General features: G+C 34.9%; 1 protein-coding gene across 2 annotated transcripts in view; it reads left to right on the top strand.

Annotated features, from left to right (window-relative positions):
• The window catches only part of FGF12 (fibroblast growth factor 12), a 594,839-nt gene extending 571,030 nt beyond the window's left edge, over window positions 1–23,809 (top strand). For both annotated transcript variants that reach the window (XM_010337730.3, XM_003927020.4), the window contains one exon: window positions 18,946–23,809. In XM_010337730.3, coding sequence (XP_010336032.1) covers window positions 18,946–19,064 — 119 coding nt within the window. In that variant the 3' untranslated portion in view covers window positions 19,065–23,809. The remainder of the gene's footprint in view (window positions 1–18,945) is intronic.
• The last annotated feature ends 1,750 nt before the right edge of the window (window positions 23,810–25,559 follow it).

Raw genomic sequence — 25,559 nt, 5'->3', positions numbered from 1 at the left:
CAAAGTGCTGAGATTACAGGCATGAGCCACCATGCCCAGCCACCATGCACAGCTCACTCTTTGAATAAACAAAACATGTTTTATTTTTCTTCATCTCTCCCTTTGTTTTCTATTATAACTGGCATATCATAGACAGATATTTGATAATCAGTTGTCCAATAAGTGAACATGTGAATAAATTAATGAATAGAAAAGTATGAAGACAAGGAAGAATATATATGCTAGAGAACTTTATGATATTTTCAGAGGTTTACTCAGAGCAATAGTAAAATGGAAAAAGTGTCGCATTACATACTGCAGGATTTATACTGAGACTTGAAGACAAAAAGCTATTATTCCACAAAATGTAAGATATCATTGAGAAGCTAATATTTAAACTCACCTTCAGGGCTAAGCCAGGTTCCTGCAATTTGACATAAGAGGTGGGGATTAGGCAGACAAAAACATTCCAGGTGCAGTATGAATGAAGGAAGGAAATGTTAAGCAAAGGGTACCTGAGAAGTAAATAATATTTTCACAGGGAAATATACAGATTCTCAAAAATGAAATGTTTGATGAATTATGCTCTTAGTTATTGCATCATTTTAATTTGTGCATTTACATTGATTTTCTTCTTCTTATAAAAGTAGTACAAAGTCATTAACAATTTTTGGAAAATTTAGGCAAGTATAAGGAAAATAAATCCATGTGTCTTGTTTATCCCCTTTATGGATAATGCCCTTTATATTGAATTCCAGCCTCCTAACCCCACTTAAAAATACACCTATAACCTATCCTCCTATTTTAGCTGCTATCTGTACTTTGGTTAGCCAAGTTTCCTCTTGGGTCTGTATGATCGTGTACATGTCCAACTGGACATTCCTATCTGTATGGGTTAGAATTAAGGTTGTCTTCACACAACACTAACCCATGTGAGCTTAATCATATAAAGTTTTATTCTCTCACAAAACAAATCTAGAGACCAGTTATCCAAGCTACTACTGTGCTTTCCCAATTGGTAGGGGCCTTGGCTGCATCCAGCATTTAGTACCTTTCTCCCCAGGGTGTTGCTGTGGGTCATTTACATCTGTGCACTGCATCATGAACACAACCACACACACTAGCCCTGGATCTGCCCTTCTGCCCATGATCCAACCAGTATCTTATTCCAGACAAAGGGCGGAGGAGAGATGAAGAATACAGAAGGAAGACCCAGGGCCAGTTTTCTTTTCAAGTTGTCCCTGGTAACTGCCATATGATACTTATCCCACTGGCCACAACCTAGTCAGGTGGTCACACTTAGGTGCAGAGAAGCTAAGAATGTAATGCCATTTTTTTTTGATAGCCATATACCACATAAATATTCTGTGACTAGGGGGTAATGCATGAATGGGTACTGAGACTAAAAATTCTGCTTCAGACTTACAGCCTCTTAACTTTAGAATATCTCCGATTTCCTGATTTTCTGATTGACATCTTTTGGTAGATTATCTTGGTTTTACTTTATGTTATTGAGTAATCCTTTAGAATTATTTTCTTTTTGTTCTGGGGGAAAAATCCATTCTAAATCAGACTCACTAATACCTCAATTCACTTTCAAGGATTTTTGTCTAAGTGTGAAGTGTAAAGAATATGATGATAACCACTTCCAAAAATGAAAACAAAAATTGGTTTTAGATCTAATACCTTCTCATTCCCTATAAATGTCTTCACCTTTTGCCTTAGAGAACTAACTTTATTGAACAATCTTAGGTAACACTTTTATAAATGCTTACTCTGTGCAGGTGCTATTCTAAGCATGTCTCAGTTTCTGTCTTGTACTTTTCATTTCGTTTGTATGAAATAGGTTCCAGTATTATCCCCATTTACAAACGTGAAAAATGAAACACAGAGATATCGAGTAATGTGTCCTAAATCATGCAGCTAGCAATTGGCAAAGCCAGAATTGAAACCAAAGCATTTTGACTTGAACCATTTCTTAAACCCCATTTAAAACTGGTAAGATAGGCTATGGTCTGAGATCGAAAAAGATGTCGATGTAACTTTAACACAGTGGACCCTAGTAAATGATCTTGAATAAATGTCTCCTAATTACCTTTCTTTTTAAAAATCTGCAATATATCCCTAACCCTTAGAAATAAAAGTTCTTGCAGATTAATGGAGATCATTATGCTCCTATAACTTACATGAAACACATGGAATTGCATGGTTCTTTTCTGCCTCCGCTGTGCTTTTATGTCATTATAATACAGAAAATATGAACAATTATCTGAAGATTTTCCATTTAGTTATACAGTACATCATTAAATGATTTTGACAGGTCACTATTATTATCAAAGATATGTGCACTTGAGGTTGTATTAGGGATTATTCTACCGGGCATTGAAACCTTTTTCCTACCTAAATTATTTCTGCTGTCACCGTTACTGCTATTAATTGTCTTACTACTTCTGTTTGCAGTTTATTAATTTACAATTTGCTAGTCAGGTTGCATATGTTATCTCAAGCTTCACAATTGTTCTATATTTTTATCCTCATTTTACAGATGAGGAAACTTACGTTTACAGTAATTGAGTAACCAGTCCAAGACCACAGGGCTAGATCAATACAGAACTGGGATTGCAGTCCAGGAACCCTAATGTCAATGCCTATCCACGTAACCCCAGCAATGCATTGTCCTTCAGTCTGAAGTAAGCCTGTGAATATGCAAATACTCAGAAAATTTAGTGATAGCAAAGCAGAAATGTTATACTATGAAGCAATTTGAATAGTAAATGACTTATCAACCATGCAAAATTGAGACAGGTAGAGATGATATGATGAGAAATACTCATATTGGTAAGCAATCAGATAAAACAGTTAATGGAATGGCATATTCTAGCTAGGCAAGAAAAAATTAAAAATGCATCACTTCTTTTCTGGTGAATTTTAACAGGTTTTATTTCCAACTCAGTAAAAAAATTGTACCAGATGATTCCTAAAGTTCTTTGGCAATGACATTGTATGTCAGTCTTTATAAGCCCATTACTGTAAAACCACGTTCCTTCATAGAACGTAGGATAGAATTTACTTATAAAAATTGTCTAAACATATTTTCTTTAATTATTGAATAAATTACAGCTTTATGAGCTATTTCCATTATTTGTGATTTTTTTCAGATGAGGGGATAGAATGAAAGGCATCCTAGCCATAACTCTTATCTTTAAATAGATTTTACGCCAGACACGGTGGCTCACACCTGAAATCCCAGCAATTTGGGAAGTCGAGGTGGGTGAATCACTTGAAGCCAGGAGTTCAAGACCAGCCTGCCCAATGTGGCTAAACTCTGTCACTACTAAAAAATACAAAAGTTAGCCAGGTCTGGTGGTACACACCTGTAATCCCAGCTACTTGGGAGGCTGAGACATGAGAATCACTTGAACCTGGGAGGTGGAGTTTGCCAGGAACTGAGATAGCACCACTGCACTCCAGCCTGGGCAATAGATAAAGACTCTCATCTCAAAAATAAATGAATAAATAAATAAATAAAGTTGTTTTTTTTTTTTTTTTTTTTTTTTTTTTTTAAGATGGTGTTTCGCTGTTGTTACCCAGGCTGGAGTGCAATGGCACAATCTCGGCTCACCGCAACCTCTGCCTCCTGGGTTCAAGCAATTCTCCTGCCTCAGCCTCCCGAGTAGCTGGGACTACAGGCGTGCACCACCATGCCCGGCTAATTTTTGTATTTTTAGTAGAGACGGGGTTTCACCTTGCTGACCAAGATGGTCTCGATCTCTTGACCTCGTGATCCACCTGCCTCGGCCTCCCAGAGTGCTGGGATTATAGGCGTGAGCCACCGCGCCCGGCCCAAAGTTTTTTATACTATTCCTCCATAGGGCAGGTATGAAGCATATAACTAGATGATACTTTTAGGAAACGATTAGAAAATGATAGCTCCATAAGAGATTAGCTATCTTGCTGCTAATGGATTAAACAAAAAAAGTTGTTGACTATTTTATTTGTAATGATTAAAGAAATTTTTATAACCCTGTAAGCCCAATGCTCATACTGTTAACATCCCAACAGAGTCCAGCACTGCATAATAAATGAGCCTTTCCTTTGTGAAGGGAATTGACCTATTAGGAAGGAAAAGTCAAAGTAGGTTTTTTGTTTTGTTTAGTTTTGTTTTTTGTTTTTGCTTTGTGTGTTTGTTTCATTTTGTTTTTTATTGCTTATTTGTTTTATAAATATATTCCCAAAATTAAGCTCTGCCAGTTTGAGAATGGTTAAGTCCTACACTGATAACATGATAACTATCCACCAGTTCGTTGTTTCCTTCACTCTTTCACTTCTCATCCTGTGCTTAGAAACAGGAATGTTAATGAGGACTTTCAGGGGCACCTATTATAGATGAGGTGCCCCTGACACTTATAGACAGACTTGATATTTAAGCACATTACTCTTGTTACCCAGGCTGGAGTGCAATGGCGCGATCTCGGCTCACCGCAACCTCCGCCTCCTGGGTTCAGGCAATTCTCCTGCCTCAGCCTCCTGAGTAGCTGGGACTACAGGCATGCGCCACCATGCCCAGCTAATTTTTTTTGTATTTTTAATAGAGATGGGGTTTCACCTTGTTGACCAAGGTTGGTCTCGATCTCTTGACCTTGTGATCCACCCGCCTCTGCCTCCCAAAGTGCTGGGATTACAGGCTTGAGCCACCGCGCCTGGCCAAAGTTTTTCTTTACCATGAAATTGTAAAGATGTATTTAGCAATCATGTTTATTTTTATTCCCTTTTCCTGCCCCGCTTAAGAACAACTAATCTAATGGAAAGATCTCCAAGACATGTTTGGCTGCAGAAAACACAACGCTGAGGAAGTGTTTGTAGTAAGCTACTTTTGTGTAAAAAGAGGAGAGCATAAGAATCTTTATTTCTATTTCCTTATTTACTCATAAGGAAACTCTACAAGTACATATGAGAAACTGGTATCAGTGGTTACAGTTGGGGAGGTGAAGGATGTGGTAAGAGGAAGACTGTTCCTAGTATACCTTTTAATACACACATTTTGAAATATGTATCAATTATTTAGGAATATGAATTTAATCTAGAAATCCACAATTAAAATTTAGAGTTAAAAGTATACAAAATAAACTGCAAAATTAATTATCCAACAATATGAAAACCCCAAATGACCTATTTCTCAGATAACTAGAGTATCTTTCAACCTGTTGCTTTGTATTTTCTTCTCAAGAGCAAAAAAAAAAAAAAAAAAAAAACAAACGAGTGAAACTCCGTCTCAAAAAAAAGAAAAAAGAAAAACTTTGTAGGATCTATTGTTTAATGGAATTAATGTGTCAGAGGTATGGGAGACATATACTTTTGCTGTTTTGAAATTTTTTTTATTAAGATGGATTGTAATAGTAAGATTATTTACTTATAACAACACCTTGAGTGTTGTATATCTGTCTGTATAATATCTGTGTATAGCACCTGCATTTATTTTCTTGGTTGAAAAACTGAGGCCCAGGCAGATTAAATACCATGCCAGGCCATCATTATGGTGGCCCTGGAGCTGGAACTAGAGTGTAGACTCCAATTTCCCATGTGAGCCTTGGCTTATAGAGAGAAGGAAACAAGCATATTGAAGATCTACTTTGTCCTGCTAGATCTCACTTAATACCTAAAGCAACTTTATGAGGTAAGTACTATTATTCTCGTTTTGCAGATGGAGGGGAAGCAAAAAACTAAAATTTAGAGCGGTTAAATAATTTTGCAAACGGTACAGGTAACAGACCAGAATAAAAATTCACTGGCTGCAAAGTCTGTGTTCTTGCCACCTAAGCACCAGGCTACCTGCTAGAAAACCCAGACCAAAAACTCCGAATCTGAGTTTCCGTATCCCGTACCATGTTTTTGGTGTCCATTTGGTAATTCCTGTGCTTTCTGCACCACCCACTTGGCTCCCTGGCCCTTTCTACTGTTCTCCTCTTTACCCACGCTGCCCCTCCTCCTGCTCACCAGCTTCCTTGCTATCCTCATACAGAACACAGCCTGGTGTGCTTTTGTGCTGGCTGTCTCCCCGGGAGCCACTGGACTCCCCCTCGCCTCATTAGTACCATCTGGCATACTATATTTTATGTATTTATTGATTACTTCCTGTCTCTCCTACTAGAATGTAAACATCATACAGGTAGGGATATGTGTGTGTGTGTGTGTGTGTGCACAGACACATGTTATTCAATGATTAGTCAATCACTACTGGTCCGTTTTATTCAATACTGTATTTCTGGTAGGGAACAGTACCCGGTATTTAATTGGTTTTCAATAAATATTTGAACAAAAAAAAAAAAAAAAAAAAAAGCACATTACTATGTGCATTGCACATCAACCTCTACTTAATGGGTCCCCTCCCGTGGAATGTTAGACAACAGCACAGGCTTCCTGATTCTCAATCCTGCTCTTTCAGAGTATTGTTCACAGCACAGATAAGTAACTCCCCCAGATTTAAAGTGTCTTAGTGGCGACCTCCCCCTTTAGCATTAGATACAACAGCCCAATACTCTTTGACAAAGAACAAAATACAATCTCCTCTTCTCCTTCCTACTTCAGAAAGCATATTACTCAGCTCCTGCAGGTGGCTGAGTATTCAGGATCTGGTTCTTTCCTTCTAAAAAAAAATCTGTGTACTTTGCAAAGATTTAAGCTTCAAGAGCTGACTCCTGAAGAAATAAATATATTTGCAAAGTAAGATCACTAAGTATCAATTGAGAGCCATCCGTACAGAAGTATTAAACTTGGAATAAAGGAATATTGATTACTTCTACCAATTTATTTTTTAGTGGGGAGACAGCACTAACACACACACACACACACACACCCCTGGGTGTATACATGTTATCCATTTTCTTTTTTAGAACTGTTGCTTTAAGCTCATAGAGTCTGATTTAAGACTCAGCAGAATGTAAACTGCTGTTTCCCAAACATCAGTATCGAACCATCTGAAGTGTTCTTTGAAGCTAAAAGATTCTCAGACCAAATCTCCAAAGTGATCTGATGTTTTAAACCTGGGTATGACGTAGGACACTACAGTTTTAAAAACCTGTCCAGTGATTTCTGAGGGCATTGAGTTTGTTGCATTTGGTGTTTCTGAGCTCCTTTTGGTCAAATCTGGCCGTGGATCATTTAAATTTATTCATATTATTGTGATCAAGGTATTGAACTAAATCTGATATAATATAAATTGTCTCTGACATCATGAAATTAAGGATATTAAATGTTACATTTTTACATTCCCTACTATTAAGACAGGTATGTTTTAGTGGAGAATTGAATTACTATATGAAGTTAGTAGAGATAATACCAATTATTTTATTAAATTGATCTCTTAAAGCAACTGAATAGAAATCAAGTTACCAGGAATTCAGAAATGTCTCATTATTGGGATTAAAGTTTTGGCAATTATTTGCTAAGTAGTTTTTTTTTTTTTTTTTTTTTTTTTTTAATGAAAGTGTATTAGAGAAGTCAAGTAACAGAAGAATGCTACTCCATAGGCAGAGCAGCCTTGCTAAGTAATTTTGAGAAAATGATTTACATTCTTCAACCTCAGTCATCTCTGAACATAAAGTCTACTATAAATCCCACCTGCTTCAAAAGAATAATATGAAAATTAGACATTGTAAAAAAGTTGGATTTCTCAAGAGAATTTGGTCAGATCAAACATGAAGTGCCTTTTTCATTTTCACTTAGAAAATGGACATTGTCCTATTGTGTTTTGTATTGGAAAAATGCTGTGAGATGTGGCATTGCATGAGAAATTAAAGACAATGAAAATTGAATCTGGAAGGAAAATAATAATTCCTTTAAAATTATATAATAAGACACCTGAGAGCACAGCAAATCAGGAGTCTTGATGTTATAAAACTCCAACTGGTAGGAAACTAATGCCAAATTTGATATTTTTATGTCAATGAACTGGAAATAGAAATAAATGGCTTAGTCCTCTTTTGGACCCAACCATACTAAAAGACAAAACAGAAAGATAGAGCAAAAAAGAATCTCTATCCAAGTAATTGTTTTAATTACAGAAAGGATAACAGCTGCAACTTTTTTTTTTTTTTTTTTTTTGATCTCTGCCAGTCTGTGATACTTTCCTCCTGCAAACCATTGTAACTTATTCAAAGCAGCTTTTTGCTGGTTTCTGAACTGAGTTTTTAATACAACCCTCCTACCTCTTCCCCACACATTTTCTCTCTCTCTCTCTCTCTCTCTCTCTCTCTCTCTCTCTCTCTCATGCAAACACTGATTTTGCTTTCTTTCTAAATGAACATATAGATCTTTTTGTTCACTATGTCTCTTAACTCGTTATAGTAAATGTGTACAGCACGATAGAGGCATTTCTATGGCAATACATTTCTTCCAAGCCAGCACTTAAAATTCTCCCGTAGTTCCAAAAGGATTCCATGTAATATTAATGAAGGTGTGAAATTGCTTTATTTAAATTTCCCACACCCTTTTATGATCTGCTATTAGGACAATTAAATATCTGTAATGGTGCATTAACTAACACAGTAATCTAACCTTTTCACTTCTTGAAAATTACAGAGGAGCAAGGAAAATTCAATTAAATTTGCAGTAATAAAATGATTAATCATATGTCACTTGTCTTTGATGGTAACTGGTACTGGATGGGGGTTCTTTATAAAGTTTATTTTTTGGCCGGGCGCGGTGGCTCACGCCTGTAATCCCAGCACTTTGGGAGGCCGAGGCGGGTGGATCATGAGGTCAAGAGATCTAGACCATCCTGGTCAACATGGTGAAACCCTGTCTCTACTAAAAATACAAAAAATTAGCTGGGCATGGTGGTACATGCCTGTAATCCCAGCTACTCAGGAGGCTGAGGCAGGAGAATTACCTGAACCCAGGAGGCGGAGGTTGAGGTGAGCCGAGATCGCACCATTGCGCTCCAGCCTGGGGGGTAACAAGAGCGAAACTCCATCTCAAAAAAAAAAAAAAAAAAAAAAAGTTTATTTTTTGAGTTTTTTTTTTTTTTTTAGGTGTACCGAAAGTAGAGATAGTTTATTTTCATTAGGTTTGAATTGTTAGTAATATGTTCATGTTTGATTCAAATCTTAAAACCATTGCTTTTAAGAGCAAAGCTTTTCAAATGGAAGAGCTTCTCTCAAGTGGGTCAAATGTTAGGCTTCCTAGGGAAGAAAACAAATGTCTTTTGCATTATAGCAGGGTTTAGCAAGAAGCCACGTATGGCTCAGATTGCTTTCTTTTGGTGGTTTGAACAAAACAAATATTTATTTGAGTTTTATTGAAAACGAAGTTAAATTGTTTTTATTTGGAAAACAGAATTTGTCAGGAACAACTACAGTGTCCCCACACACAGGTTGTTCAACTCTCCACTACAGAGTGACGTTGACACTTAAAGATTAATACCTGGTTCTTCTCATTACTACTAGCACTCTCGAGTTTCAGATAATCTATCAAGAATCCAGCAACAATACAAAGTGATACTTAATAGTAGCTATACTTCCTTATGTTCCATTTGCATGGCATATTGTCACTTCAGCATGCTTTCTGAACCAGAGTGTCATTTGATAGCCACTAAATCCTTGGGAGTATGCAAGTTAAGATTTATTATCGCATTTTAAACACTAGGAAGACGTCATTTCTAGAGGTTAACTCACTCGAGTGTATACAGCTAGAAAGAGGCAAATCTAGAACTGTTACCTTGTAACTTCAGACATCATACTTTTCCTGCTACAAATGTGATGTGTATGTGTGTGTAAATTGACTGTCATTCCTTATTTAATTTAGTTACTTAATCAGTTGTGTGTATTTGTGTGTAAGTTCTTACGAATTAGAATCTGGAGAGGGAAGACATAAATACAAATATGTACTCTTAGAAAACCCAGGTACTTCTCATGGAAGAATTAAGGACATCAGCTCTACAAGTTGAGTGTGCATCAGAATCACCTAGAGAGCCTACTAAAGCATTGACTGCTGGACCCCATTTCCTGAATTTTTAATTCTGTAGGTTTGACTTGGCGAAATAATTTGCAATTTCTTAATGTTGCTACTGTTGGTGGTGGCGGTTAGGGGTCATGCTTTGAGAACTAAGTTTGGGGAACCATTGGATGCAATGATCCTCAGAATCTCTTTCCTTTCTAGACTTTATAATTTATCATATATATTTATACAAGGAAAGGTAAGGGTGGTCATCAGTTTTCTTGGTTTATTTTCTTTTTCATTGATTTTTTTAAAATTTCTGTGAAGGTGAGGCTTATTATTTGATGAATCAAATATCACTGAAGGAGCTTGATAAATGTTGTTCATTGTGTAGTATTCCTTGCTCCATTTGTTTCATCTATTTTACCTTTATATTGGTCAATTTCAGGGAACTTAGCACAAGTTTAGGACTTTAGAGAAAGTAAAGTAAAGATTCGCTGATTTTAAAGGTGAAAGAAAAATCAGCTGTACTCCAGCCAAAGACTTCTTAAGTAAGTCAATATAGCATAGTAGATAGGAATATTCATTTGGAAAATAACTATGAAACACCTACTAAACATCTTTCACTGTACTAATGGGGATGCAATCGTACTCAAGGAAAGACAATTTTGACTTGATAGCATTTGTCTAAAAATGGGTAAAAAAAATAAGCAATTAAAAATAAGCGTGCATTTTAAAACATCACTAGAGATTAGTTCCATGAAAAAAAAGAACTATTTTAAAAAGGATAATGAAGGTAAATTTCTTAGGGAAGATGAAGTAAATGACATTTAAACAGCAATCTAAATGAAATTTAGTAGAAAACCATGCAAAGATGTGGTACAAGGTTTTCTGCAGGCAAAACTGACAGATTTTAAAGGCGTTTATAGAATCCAAGCATGTCTAATAATGAGCAAGAAAGCCAATCTGACTGGAATGGAGTGATTAAAGGAATAGAAGGTAGGAGATGAACTTAGAAGGAAGACCATATAAATTAAGGCCTTGTAACCACCTTCAGGGTTTTAGATTTTATGTTTAGTATAGATTTTGAGCAGAATTTCAGAGAAATCATCCAGGATCTTAGGCAAGATAATAGTAAATTGGACTCTAGGGTTTTGTAACTAGAGGTAGAGAGAATGACTTCGAATTTATTTTGAAGTTAGACCTGATAGAGCATGCTAATGGATTGGATATAGGTTGTTAGATAAAGAGAAATCAGGGATGACTTTTAGGTGTTAGGCATGACCAACTGGGCAAATAACGGATCTGTGTGCTGAAATGTACACACACACACACACACACACACACTACTTAAATATGACATTTTAAAATCACATATAATCCTCTAGTACTGGCTATTACAACTCAAACATTACTAACATTTCGGGACTTTGGATTGTATAATTCTTTGTTGTGGGTCACTTCTCTGTACATTGGATGATAGTTGGCAACATCTATAGCCTCTATATTCAAGATACCAACAGCAAATCTTCCTCTATAGTGGTGACAAACATGTCTCAGGCATTACCAAAGATTCACTGAAGGCAGATTGACCATTTCTTGACAACCACTGACTTAGGTTATATGACTACTTTTCGGATGGGGAGACAATCTTGTTTGGAAAAATTCTTCTGTGTAGAACTGTCTCATATATAGAATATTAGTAATACCACCCTGACCCCCATCAACATAGTTGTGACAAGAAATGGGGATAATACATCCCTGGTTTATTCACACTTCTAAGAAAATGAATGCAGTTGCTGATGTACTCCTGGGGATCACTAACTAACATTTATTGGAAAAGGAGGCTCCTGCAAAGGAGAATAAAATAGAGTAGCCCGTGATTTAGCAGAAAGAGTAGGCTATTTTGATTGATGTTCAAGAAGCCAAGTGAAAACATCTTGTCAAAAAGGAAGAAATAATTAACTGTATCCCACACTGCTGGAGTGTCTAGTAAGCTGCTAAATGAGAATTGATCATTGTGTTTATAACTCGTGGTCAGCAGTGACTTGACATGAGTGATTTCAGTGAAAAAGTGAGAAAGAAGTCTGACTGGAATGAATTAAATTATAACAGGAGGCAAATAAAAGAAGAAGATAACATTAAAGTACACTTTTGATAAATTCTGTTATAAAAGGGAAGTAGGGAAATAAGGAAGGAGCTGGTGAGAAGCATGACAGTTACATGGTAGGGTTCTTTGTTTTTAAAGCTATTTCATATATTTGTGTACGGATGGGAACAATCTTAGATAAGCAGAAATTGGCATTGCAGGAGAGAGAGAGACACTGAAGAACACTGAGTAAGAGGGCTGTGGTCAAGTGCACTGTGGTCTTCTGGGTTTAGGTAAGAACTGGACAGTGCAAGCAGGAGCCAGAACATGTGGGGGCAGATATGCATAGGTTGGTAATTTTTGCCATGAACACATTTCTCATCTGATTCTGTTTTCTAAGTGAAATATAAAGTCAGATCGTTTATTGTATTAGAAAATAAAGAAAGATGGAAGAATGGAGAGAAAGAAAGAGAAAGGGAGGGAGGGAAGGAAGGGAGGGAGGGAGGGAGGAAGGGAGGAAGGGAGGAAGGGAGGAAGGGGAAGGGAAGGAGGGAGGGAGGAAGGGAGAAGAAAGCAAGCAAGCATATTGTCTGAGTCTGGGGAGGGGCTGAGGTGGTATTGGAAGCTTGAGGTGGAAGGAGATGGTATGAAGTAATTCACTTGAGAAGAATGAGAGAGAGAATTGACCAGAAAGATGTGGTAGAATTCCAGAAAGTGCTCTGTACCACCATGAGGTTTGGGGTCAAGGTTTTGACTTGAGACCAGTCAACACAGTTTTTTGTTTTTCAACATATTTAGGCATACTCAACTGTTAGGCTATCAGCATAGAGTGGGGCACCAGGGTTAATGTCACGTGGACTTTAAAACTGACTGCCCTGTATTACTGTATTACTTTGGACAAGCTACCCTCTTTGTTCTTCAGTTTTCTAAACTGCAAAATAGGCCACTAAAAGTATCTATTTTTTTAGGTCATTTGTAAAACTGTGTTTATATATATACAGGGAAGGCATATAGTAAGTGCTCAGTTAATGTTAGCTATTATTACGAGGATGACTACTGCTTAATAGGAGAGTACCCTTGGGATGGTACTTGGCACCTCGTTTATCATAGCTGTGTACTTTATAAATAACAATAGTGCCCAAGACTTCATTTTTTTATACTTTTAAGAAAGTCATTGTTTCACTGTAATTTTTTTCGGAAGGAATTTATAACTTAAATAAAAGTTACTGTTGAATGTTAAAAGTTGTAGATAGGGAAATCTGAGCCACCACGATGGCAGGGAAAGCCTGTATATTCTGATAACTGCATTTGCAACATAGGCATCAGTGACAAGAATATAATAGAAAAATATTAAATAGCCTGCCCTGGAAAAATCCATACCTAATCCTACAAAGAGAAAACGGATTTTTAAACAATACTTCAAAGCTCAGTAATATATATTTTATATTTTTCTTTTCTAAAAGCATAATTGTTCACTTTAAAATGAAGCAAGAATTTTAAAAAATAGAACAAATACCATATATCATCACAAAGTCAGTATGTTACGGTCTTGTTCTGACCAAGTATACCATTTTGTGTTACCAGAACTGCAGGGCTTTCTATGGATACATAGTCAGTGCATGCTCAGACAGCTGTTAAAATCACAACCTTCACTATACCAGGTCACCTGGTAACTAGTGTCTACCTCACAAGCACATTCTGCTGACATTCAAGGGTTAAACTGGCAATTCTTGGTAAACACTGTGCTTTAAAGTAGTACATGCTGTGAGCTGTGTTATTAGAAACCCTTGCTTGTCCTTGTGTCTAAAAATAAGGAGGAACACTCTCACACCAAATCTCTACCTTATTTTCACTCAGAAAGCTGGGTTGAATCCCTCTGTTTCAATCTACAATAGCTCTAGAAAAGTCAAAAGCATGAATAGAAAGAAACATTAAGAAGGAGGAAAATTGAAATGTAAATTAGAATAGAGGAAAAATAAGAAGAAAATAACTGAAATAAGAGTATGCTTTGATTTGAAGAAAAAAATACTGAAGAACCAAACAGAAATGCTTTCTCTTCAAAATATTATCTCATTTTACCATTTGTCCAAAACATGAAGATATGCAGGTTAGAGGAACAATGATATTTTATTTCAGAAATATCTTGGGGTGGGGGAAGCAAATGTATATTTTTCCTACTTGATGTACTTGACAAATGAATAGAAAGAGGGCAAGCAGCTTGATCAAGGACAACCCACAAAAGCCAGATGAAAGGGAAATAACATTGTTTATCATGCAGGCCCTGCATCTTTAGGACACTGAACATCATTGAAATTTGGATACCGAAACTGTTGGAAAAATAGTATCAAGCGTAATCAGAAAAAAAGAAGTTTAAAGTCATGTTTTTATTAAATACTATCTATAACATCATACTTGCTGAAAATAAAATCTGTATCACAAGTGTAGCCTCAAGGTCCTGAGTGAGACATGATTAACTAGTAACATCCCACATTGCCTAAATTAGAGGGTTCGTTTCAAAGAGTCACTTCATATACTTTATACTCAGGACAATTCAGGACAAGTTGTTTGTTTGTTTGCTTTTTATTTGTGGTAAAATATGATAATACAAAATTTACCATTTTAAACATTTTTATGGATATATTTCATTGCTATTAAGTACATTCACATTGTTGTGCAAACATTACCATCATCCATCTCCACAACTTTTTCATCTTCCCCAACGGAAGCTCTGTACCCATTAAACATGAAATCCCCATTCTTCCCACAGCCCCTGGGAAATACGGTTCTATTTTCTGCCTCTGCAAACTTGACTACTCTTTTAAGTATCTCACATAAGTGGAGTCATGCAATATTTGGCCCCTTGTAACTGGCTTATTTCACTTAGCACAATTTCTACAAGGCTCATTTGTGTTGAACCGTGTCAGAATTTTGTTTTTAAGGTGGAATACTATTTCATTATATGTATAATATATATTTACCCATTCATTTGTCAGTGGACATTTTGGTGCTTCCATCTTTGGGCTACGGTAATAATCCCTCTATAGGCATGGATGTACAGAGAGATTCTATAGTCCCTGCTTTCATTTCTTTTGAGTGTACACCTACAGGCAGAATTGCTGGATCATATGATACATCCATATTTATTTCTTTGAGGAATCACCATTTGATTTTCCACAGTGGCTGCACCATTTTACATTTGAAATAGCAATGCATAAGAGTTTCAATTCCTCCACATACTCAACAACACTTGTTACTTTCTTTTTTAGTTTGGGGTATTTTTTTAAATAACCATGCATTTTCTTTTATTACCATTCCTGAATGACTTTAGGAATATTTAGTGAAGGTAAGGTCAACTTAAATCTTGATTAACATACAGACATAAGAATTCAAACACTGTTATGTCAGTCATTTTATGGTGTTTATTGATAAACTATGGTATTTCTGATTTTATTCAAAATATTTAACTAGGACCTTGAAACACTACATATTCATCCTGGCCCTGCCACTACTCACCATCTGACTTAATGGAAGTGGCTTAATTTCTTTTATTTTTATTTATTTCATTTATTTATTTATTTAAAGATGGGGTTTCACCATGATGGCAAGGCTGGTCTTGAACTCCTGACCTTGGGTGATCCACCCACCTCGGCCTCCCAAAGTGCTAGGATTACAGGCGTGAGCCACTGCGCCCAGCCAATTTCTTACATATTTAAAAAATTGGGGTGATAATTTCTCACCTTCTGCATTCACCTGTTACTGTAATGGTCAAATTAATTTAAAATTGCTTTGAATACTCTGAAATGATAGATTTATTCAAGGAATTATCATTGAGGCTGCTATATACATCATGATGATTTTTGTTTACATTTTGCACATAAAATGCACTTTAGAGAATACTTATGACTTTTTTCCCTTCAAATTTGTTATTTATAGTGTACACTCAGAATAGCAATCATTAAGTGTTAATGCAACTATGGATGGTAGTAAGGCATTTATATTACTGAAGGGAGGTACTTTATTATTTCTTTGCTTTCTAATTGGATTATGGTCTTGTCATTCAGAAATTTGATTGAGACTCATACCCCTCGATTTGTCAGCTTCTTAAATTAGATCTGTTACTGAATCCAAGGTCCTGTCAATAACAATGAAAATCAAAGCTCAAGAAATTAAATTTAATCTGTTGGTTTGACCATGGTTTTGCTATCTATATTTGTATTTACATGCAATTTCTAGAATAACTTTAGTTTATTTTCTCTGAATATCCTTTTATTTTGGTTAGCAGAAGTATAGAAATTCGAATACCTATTTGATTTATTGAGGAAGAGAGCAGTTTTCATCAGTGAACTGGAAAAACTACCTATTATTTGTCATTTTCTAACTGGGACACGAACTAGTTTTTCAAAACCCTGAATTTTATTACTCCATTTAATGGAAAGATTGGGAAATTAGAAATTGAGTTGTATGAGAAAAAGAGCAAATTTTACATCTTGCTGTGGCACTGGCGAATTTTGGTCTTTTTGAAACACTGTGTATTTTCAGATGTCAATTTCAATACCTCTCAATATCAAGATGGCCAGCAGGGTAAAATTACTGTAAAAGTTATCTGTAGCAGTACTATTACTAGTAACATTGTGTGCTGACACAAATGAAGTATTTTACCTGCAAGTGAGAAACAGAAAAAAATAAAAGTCCAAATGAATGTTTTGGGTAAAATCTGAAGCATAACAAAACTAAAAAGGAAATTGCAACTCTAAGAAACTCAGCTTTAAAAAATGATAAAAATATATACTTTAATGAAAATTAGAAAATTTATTCCTCACGTGTTTGCAGATGAAGCTTAGGAATTTGCAGGTCAAAATATATTATTTTTTTAAAAAGGAGATTTTTGTAAATTCACTGAGATTCTGATTTAGCAATTTGTGGTGAAGCCTGCAAATGTATGATTTTTCAAAGCTTAATAGGTGACAGAGTTGGGAAGATCATTTTATGGCATCATATGATTAACTTTCCAATGGAATCACTTCATTATTTCTTCAGTTCACCTGTTCATGTGTAAATGATTATATTTTGCACAAATAAAAAACTATGCTTAAATTTTGGAGTTTTAATACTTTTTTAAATAACAGAAAGAGAGGTAAGAGCCATTAGACTTAGGGAACTTCAAGATTCCAGCAAGATTTTCCATAATGATATTCTATTTGTTGGAAAAAAAAAAAAGACAAACTCGAATGGCTTACTTGTGTCATTTTAACATTATGTGATCTACTCTCAGAGTTGGTTTCCTCTGTATACTCTGTTACTTCAGCCAAAAGCATTTAGTCCTTTGGGGATGTTGTTGGAAGAGCCCATTCAGTGCAGTAATTGAAATATTTTTACATCTCATTAAAATATGTGTGGCTAATTTGCATAAGGTCCTTAACATACATATTTTATACATATATTTTGTACTACTCAAAATGTGTTCTGGATTTTATCAGCATCAGTATCACCTGAGATCTTATTTAAAATGCAGAATCTCAAGCTCCCTAGAGTCCTTCTGATTCATAATCTTCATTATAACAATATTCCTAGGTGATTCAAATGTACAGTAACATTTAAGAAGTTCTATAATTGAGTATGTTGGAAGAAATCTGTCTCCTCATCAGTGAACCTGTCTTAGGAGACTCTCACTTGTATTCTAAATTCTCTTTTAGTTTAGTTTTGGATTTAGAATACTTTCAGTCAAAATAATTTATTTGTATATTCTCTGAAAATCTGTTATTCAAAATGCTCACAAAGAAATCAGCTTCTTAATTTTCCATAAACATTTTTGGTACTTCCCACATGTAAGGCATTTAATCTTCATAAACATGCTATTTTTCATTTATGCAAATGTATCCAAATTAACAAGGTTAGTTGGAGGCTGAGTCAAGGTGTGGATCCAGGCAGCATGGTTCCCAAATTGGTAAGCACTCAAAGTTCAAGGGAGGAAGCTATCTGATGTTGGAAGTAACATTCAAAATATTAAATCTTTGTAAAGATGATTCAATAGGTGGAGATAACTTTTATCCTTGGCATAGGAACACAGTTAACTCCTGATATTTACATGAGACATATCATATACTCTAGTTCAGTTACATTTGTCTATTTCACAACAGTATAATGAAGCTGCATTAATGTGTTCAATATGCGGATAGATTGTGTTTTGTAAGAATAACCATAATTTGAAAAAAACATTGTTCTTTCTAAACAATTATCTAGGAATAGCCATAATGGCTCACAGATGACTGAACTTTACAGCCAGACAAAACAATAGAGCAGAAAAGGAAATGTACAGATGTGAACTGAAGTCTCACGGTTGCATAATCACATGCCCTGTTGATTAAATAACTTAAAAGTCATGAACTGTGTTTCTTTCTTTAGGCGAAGGAAATCTAGGACAATTGGGGAAATTGTTTCATCTTTTTTTCCTCTCCTTTGTCCTCCCTTATTTTTACGTAGGATGCCCTGGAAATCGGCAATAAATAGTTCAGTTTGACACAACAGCGTATTTTCTATGGTAGGGTAAAAAATAGGAACATGTAAATTAATATTTTTTTCCCTACCCAAAGTAGATTTCAGATTAAGGGGCAAAAAGCAAAATACTTCCCATGTCTCCTCTGACTCTGGATGAAAATCCTGCTTTCTAGGTTAGTGAGCTATAAAGATTCAAGCCTTACCTATAAGAGAACAGAAGCAACTCACATGTCTGTAGTTCAAGAAAAGTTTAAAAGGTTGTGGCTGAAAGAACTGGAAGAGAATTATGTGTATCCACTAAATATATTATCAAGTTAAAACTCCTTTTTTATAATGGGGAGAAGAGCTTGTGACGAGAGTGAAGAATACTGTAAAAGCAAATTTGCAAAGCTTATTGAATCAAATTTATGTCCACTATCATAAGTAATTTTTCTTATTTTGCCTTTCAGTGTGTATGTACAGAGAACCATCACTACATGAAATTGGAGAAAAACAAGGGCGTTCAAGGAAAAGTTCTGGAACACCAACCATGAATGGAGGCAAAGTCGTGAATCAAGATTCAACATAGCTGAGAACTCTTCCCTTCTTCCCTCTCTCATCCCTTCCCCTTCTCTTCCCTCCCATTTACCCATTTCCTTCCAGTAAATCCGCCCAAAGGAGAGGAAAATAAAATGACAACGCAAGACCTAGTGGCTAAGATTCTGCACTCAAAATCTTTCTGTGTGTAGGACAAGAAAATTGAACCAAAGCTTGCTTGTTGCAATGTGGTAGAAAATACACATGCACAAAGATTAGCACACTTAAAAACAAAGGAAAAAATAAATCAGGACTCCACAAACATTAAATTAAACTGTATTGTTATGAGTAGAGATCTAACTGTAATTAAGACATTAATAAAGGTGAAATAAAGTTATTACTTTAAAGGAAAGGGTTTTGGAGAATTGAACTCAGAAACTGATGTTGTATACTAAACAGCTTAAACTCACGATAATGCTGCAATGTGTGGTTTTCTTGATTTTGTATTTTATTTGGGCATCTGGAATTGACACACCATTCTATTCTGTTTGCAGGATTTTTTTTAACCATGAAATTGAACATTTTCAAATTATAAACTATTCAACAGACAGGATTGTGTGATCAGTTTAAAGCAGCGAAAAAGAACTCGGTGTAAGAGAAAGCAAATAGATAGCTAATACTAAAGCATATAAAAATATATAGCCAGGAACTATTTATCATCAAGAAAAGTGTAAGAAATTATTTTTGAGGATGTAATTTAAGATTGTTTTATGTACAAGGAAAGTCTTTTATTGACTCTAATAATAGCCTTAACAAATTTAATTATTTCATAAAAATAATTTCAAATTATCCTGGAGTATAACATTTTTATCAAAGATATTATTTCAGGAGTTTTTTTTTTTTTTTTGTAGTAGTAGTAGTAGTTTAGGAAAAAAGTTACTGTTCTAATGCTGAAGTGACTTTTGGGAATTCTTTGCCAGTGCCATGTTCAGGTGGTGAGGTATAAGTTACTTGCTGTTAGCATGTGGTCTGATTTTTTGCTTTGTGGACACTTTTGAGAGTATAAGCACATGTTTTAGAAAGGTTTTACCCTGTCTTGCAGCAGGGAAGAAAGAAGAGGGGTTTTACATAAGGAAATATGTCCTAGGAAATGAGTCAATGCAAATTGCATTTGCCTTTGTACCTTACCAGGGTCTTATATCGTTTTTCAAACTCTGCCATGAAATTGGGAGACATGACTGTGAAATTCCTAACTTACTGTCTTATGAAGCCAGTAGCTTATTTGTTGCTATATATATATATGCCATTTACAAGTCCAGTTAGCAATTCGTTTGTTTCCTAGAACACATAAGGGTATCAGTAATACACTAAATGTTCAAAGGGTGTAGAGAAATAATACAGAATTCAACAACTGTGGCTCCAACAGATACGATTCTGTGAGCAGTTTAAAGTAGTGAAAAAGAACTCAGGGTAAGAGAAGGCAACAACAGTTAAGAATACTGAAATAGTTTTAAAAATCAGGGAAGAAATAAATGTTATATAATTTGCATTGGAATAAATAGATCTATTTAGTCCTACAAATCAGGAGCAGTATAGAGACATCAAAATTTAAAGGGAAAAAACACACAAAACAATGTGAAAAATGTATGCAGATTTGTGGATATTATCAATGAGAAGACATAGCATGTAACTTCTCCTATATCTCTACTGTCCAGCATGTATTGTTCCAAATATGACTCCCTAAAATATATACACTTTGCAGAAGCTCTAGGCCCTCACCTCAAACCTTGCCATTGGTTGCTGTATTTCAAGGTCAGCATCGTTTCCCTCACTTTACACAGTCATTATTCTTCAGTAGTGGATCATATTCTTTACCAAGTATCCTATTTTTATTATCTAGAGGTGAGCAGAAAATGAAGGAATTTGCTTAAGCAGTTGGGAAGGACAAATGTTATGCATCTAGGCAATGATTTTGAAGACATATTTGCAAGAGATATTTGTTTAACCAAAATATTTGGAAAGTAACAAAGACATTTAAATTTTCTAAAAACGGACTTGCTCTTATAGGAAAAGAATACCCCTGGGGACAAAATGTCACTCTAGCTGCATTTCCTCTTGTCACTCTTGATTCAACTGGATTACAAACATACCTGTCACCACTAGAACCGAAAGAAAAAAAAAATCCAAACATAAAGCTTATTTTATTTGAAAAAAATAAAAAGCTTCAACACAATGGGACACTGGCTCCTTTAGCATGAAATGACTTGAGATTTTGTGGTGATACACACACATACACACTCATCAGTAAAACAATTGATGGTTTCATAAACAACACAATGGGTGAAATTTATAAAAATCAATTACAATGATTTATGACAAAGTACATTTAAGTTGGTTATTAAAAAATAGAAATGAATCACTAACAAAATTCCTCTCTATTTAGTGGGGCTGGTCATTTACCATCTAGACTCACATTTGTCACTTTGCTGATAGAAGTTAAGAGAGAATTCTAAGCACCCAATTTGCATATTGTTTTTTTCTGTATCATGTTAAGCAAATGTTCACTGCAGTAAAATGTTTTGGAAATTAGATTTGTCTTATTTCCAATTTAGTTCAGAAAATGAATGGAAATCTCATTTCTTTTACACATAAACCTGACAAAAATTGTAGCATAGAGCAAAGGGTTAATGTTTGCTTAACTGCTACTTGTTTTTAAGTACATAAAAACTTTAATAGAATAAGCCAGTATTCACTGAGTTTTTTAAAATACTACCATATATAAACATATAATATCCAACTTCATCCAAAAATATGATTGAATTTATGTACTTTGTTTTTCAGGTTTATTTCAAGTAGAATAATTCCTTAATTTTCATTGTTTCGATTTCTGGGTCTTCAATTCATTCAGCACTTATTCCTTTTTAAGTAAAATAAGCTTTTTTAAAAATTGCATTGGGATTTTTCCCAGGAAAAATATTTTAGCAATTGTTTGCAATTGGCTCTGCAGATATAAATTAAGATGTGTTTATTCTGAGTTCTTATTGGAATAAGTTTCAAAATCAATGAGCTTAAGAATGAAAACAAGACTTCTGAGAGTGTCACAAAATAGCTCTATGGTCAATATACTTTACTTGATTTTTAAGCTCGATGAATGAAGTATAGAAACAAGTGGTGCTGAAATTCCATTTGCTAATTCAGAGACTTTTGTGCTTCTGCAAATTGGAGAGCAGCAAGCCACCCTATTCTCATAGTAATAGCTTTAGCTTTGAAATTTACATACATATTTAATAGCACATTTTTGGCCATTATGGATTGGCTCAATAGACAGGAATGTAATGCAATGTGATGCTTTATGGGCCTCGTTGTAATTCGGAAAACTTGTTTAAAAGAACTCTTCTGTTTAATAAAATAGGAACAATCTAATATCTAGATTGGTGGTCCTGCATTGCCACTACTGAGAGATGAGAGTATTAAGACAAGAATAAGGACAAGAAAAGACTTCAAGGTTGCATATTGAAAAGTTTGGAAGTCCTAATTTGGGACCACTGATTTCTTGGTGAAGAAGTAAGTATGACTACATTGCCAGTGATTTTTTTTTTTTTAACATAGACCCAGAAACAGCAAATCTATTTCACCCTCATAGCTTAGTCTACCAGGCCTTGCTCTTGAGAGGATTTTTCCATGATGTTGCTTAATTTCATCTGCACAAGATGAGACACAAACATAAAAATTCCCTGCTCATTTTAGTATCATAAAAGGCTGAGGTTATTTCTCTGTCATAAAATTGTAAATAGCATTTTTTAAGTCAAAATTACATTTAAAACAGTGGATTGTTCTACAAATATATATGTATATATACATATGCTTCTGAAATAAGGATACATAGAGTTTTTATTTGATTTGTGGTCTGTAGTCATAGTTAAAAATAAAGAGATTTGAATGCAAAAATTTATACATTAATGTATATTTCTAATGACAGTACAAATTGCCACTTTATAATAAAAAAAGAAACAGGTGGGAATAATAATCAAAGCACATGTTCCTTCAGTACTCTGGTGATTTTTAATCCCCCTTGAGGTGCAAAGGAAATTATTTTTTTAGTTAGAAAAAGTTATCTTAAACATCTATACTTCCCAATACAGATTTCATAATAAGTAATATCAGACTGAGAATTTGTGGTTGTAGAATAGGAACAGGATGCTAGATGCTGATTTTTATTTTTCAGGATTTTTCCTGGAGCCCAAGTTAAAAATACAGTATATAAGTCTAAGTTAAATGAAGATTAAGAATGTTCAGAAATGATTATATTGAGTTTTAGTAACAGATGGAAGCAAAAATAAGAATATTTAACATTATGATAATAGCCCTAAAATAATGTAATAAACATTGCATCATTAAATGTTCTACTAGTTGGAAAGAATGAGCTGATGTTTCTTTGTTTTTGCTCCAAGCACAATTTAAAGACAGTGATATTCATTTTACTCAAAATTGTTCAAAAAGTCCAAAACATACTCCCATGGCTAGAATTGATATTAGCTCCAATACAAGGTTAAATGTTACAATTGACACTGAAATGTTTAATAAACATGTTGTATGAGAAACTAAGCAACTTAATGTTTCATTTTTGCATTAAAGCACAGATTATTCAAATCATTGTTTTCTGAGCTCAGATTTGTAAAATGTTTACATATCACTACATTCCTGGAGTGAAAAACAATTAAAATCCTGAGACACTCATGCACGTAGATGAAATACTGGCACATTTTTAAAAAATATTAAACTTCTTTGAGAAGTCTACCTATTTTTAGTGTGTTTATCTTATATCGCTGAAAAAGTGCTGGGTCTTAAGAAAAAGATCAAAAATCGATTTATGGATGGAAAAGAAGTCCAATTGTATTAAGAGTCAAAGAAAAGCAAATATTTCTTTGTAATTATGTAGCTACTGGTACAACCTGACATCTTGCTTTCAAGGATTAAGAACTAAAGTACGTTCGTGTATTATTTTATTCATAACAGACCAACTAGAGGCACAGCTGAGTTTAGGCATCATAAACTAAATTGCAATCTCAAAAAAAAAAAAAACAAGAAAGGTAGACAAATAAATAATGTAATACCTAAAAGTATGTGCTATGATAGATGCAAAAAAGATTTCATGTAACACTGAGGATGCGACAAAGGCATCATCAGAGATTAGAAGCAAGACAGCGATGAAAAAAGAATAGATATTTGCTGAGTGGTAAGAGATGACAAAGGCTTCTCAAGGAATAAAAAATCATTTGAATCAAAGATATGGATACTTGCAAATCAGGGCTTCCTTGGGAAGAGTGTTCAGAAAAGGAGGTGGAACAAAAACTGAGTTGAGATTAATAAGTTACCAAGTTGAGTTACTCAAAGGTTTTTCAATACAGCCTTTGTATTTGTTTGAACATCTGTACCTGCTAGGACATTTCTGGTTGCTCAGACAGAATCCCCAAACCAAACTGGCACTTCATCTAGAGTATCTATGTACACAGCATCAGCATCGAGGCTTAATTCATGTGTAGTTCTCTCAGTTCTGTCTACCTCCATGTCTAACTTCCCTCTTGAAGGCAGAAATTCCTTTAGAGTTTCAGAACCTGCATGCTTATATCATTTGTTCTCTATTATAATCCCCTAGACAACATCTTACATTTCATTGACCTGACTTAGATCATGTGTCCATGCTTTAATGACTGACCATGGCCAGAAAACTGAGATATGTTAACTAGTTTGAGTCAACCAAGACCTGGAGGCTGGATTGTCCCCAAAGATACAAGTCTGCATGGTTGAGTGGTAAATATTTGAATGAAAGTCAGAGCCCTTTTATCAAGAGGAAATGGAAATGAAGAGCAAAAATTAGGAAATCTCTATTACCAAAAAATAGATGTACTTTCTATTACAGATCACTGGATATTCTAAAAACCAGCAGAGAAATGCAAATATTAATTAATTAAATCTACTGCTATAAACCATAAGAACAAACAAAAGCATTGAAAATTCAATTCCCTATGCATTAAGTGACTGCTATGAAGATGGTACTGTGCAGGTCACTGATGAAGAGATAAACAGCTGCAAATATTTTTTAAAGTGGCACATTTGACAATAACTCAATATATCTGATATGTTCAATGCTTTTAGATGACTCTCATTGAGGGGATTAGAAAATGGAGCTTGCTTATTGTAGATCAGAGGTTCATATCATATCTACTTTTATTCATACCCATGAAAGCACTGCTGATTTTGAAATGTTGCATTTCAAAATCACCTGCAAAAACCCTGCATGTCTTTCTTGAATCTCCTCTACAGGACGTAGCATGTTTTTTGAACACTTTGGATGACACTAAGGGTATTAACAATCCAAACCACCCTATGCCATTTGTGAGAAGTATTGGTTTTATATTTATATTGACATCAAAACCTTGGGTTATCATCTTCCAGAAAAGTCTTGATTTTCCACTGACTTTCAGGTTTGTTTTTGCAAGAGGATCAAATACCTTTTATTTAAAAGTAATGTGCATCTTTTGAGCAC

This window comes from Saimiri boliviensis, chromosome 8 (assembly GCF_048565385.1).
Source record: "Saimiri boliviensis isolate mSaiBol1 chromosome 8, mSaiBol1.pri, whole genome shotgun sequence".
Taxonomy (NCBI): domain Eukaryota; kingdom Metazoa; phylum Chordata; class Mammalia; order Primates; family Cebidae; genus Saimiri; species Saimiri boliviensis.
This window is presented reverse-complemented; position numbering and strand designations above follow the sequence as displayed.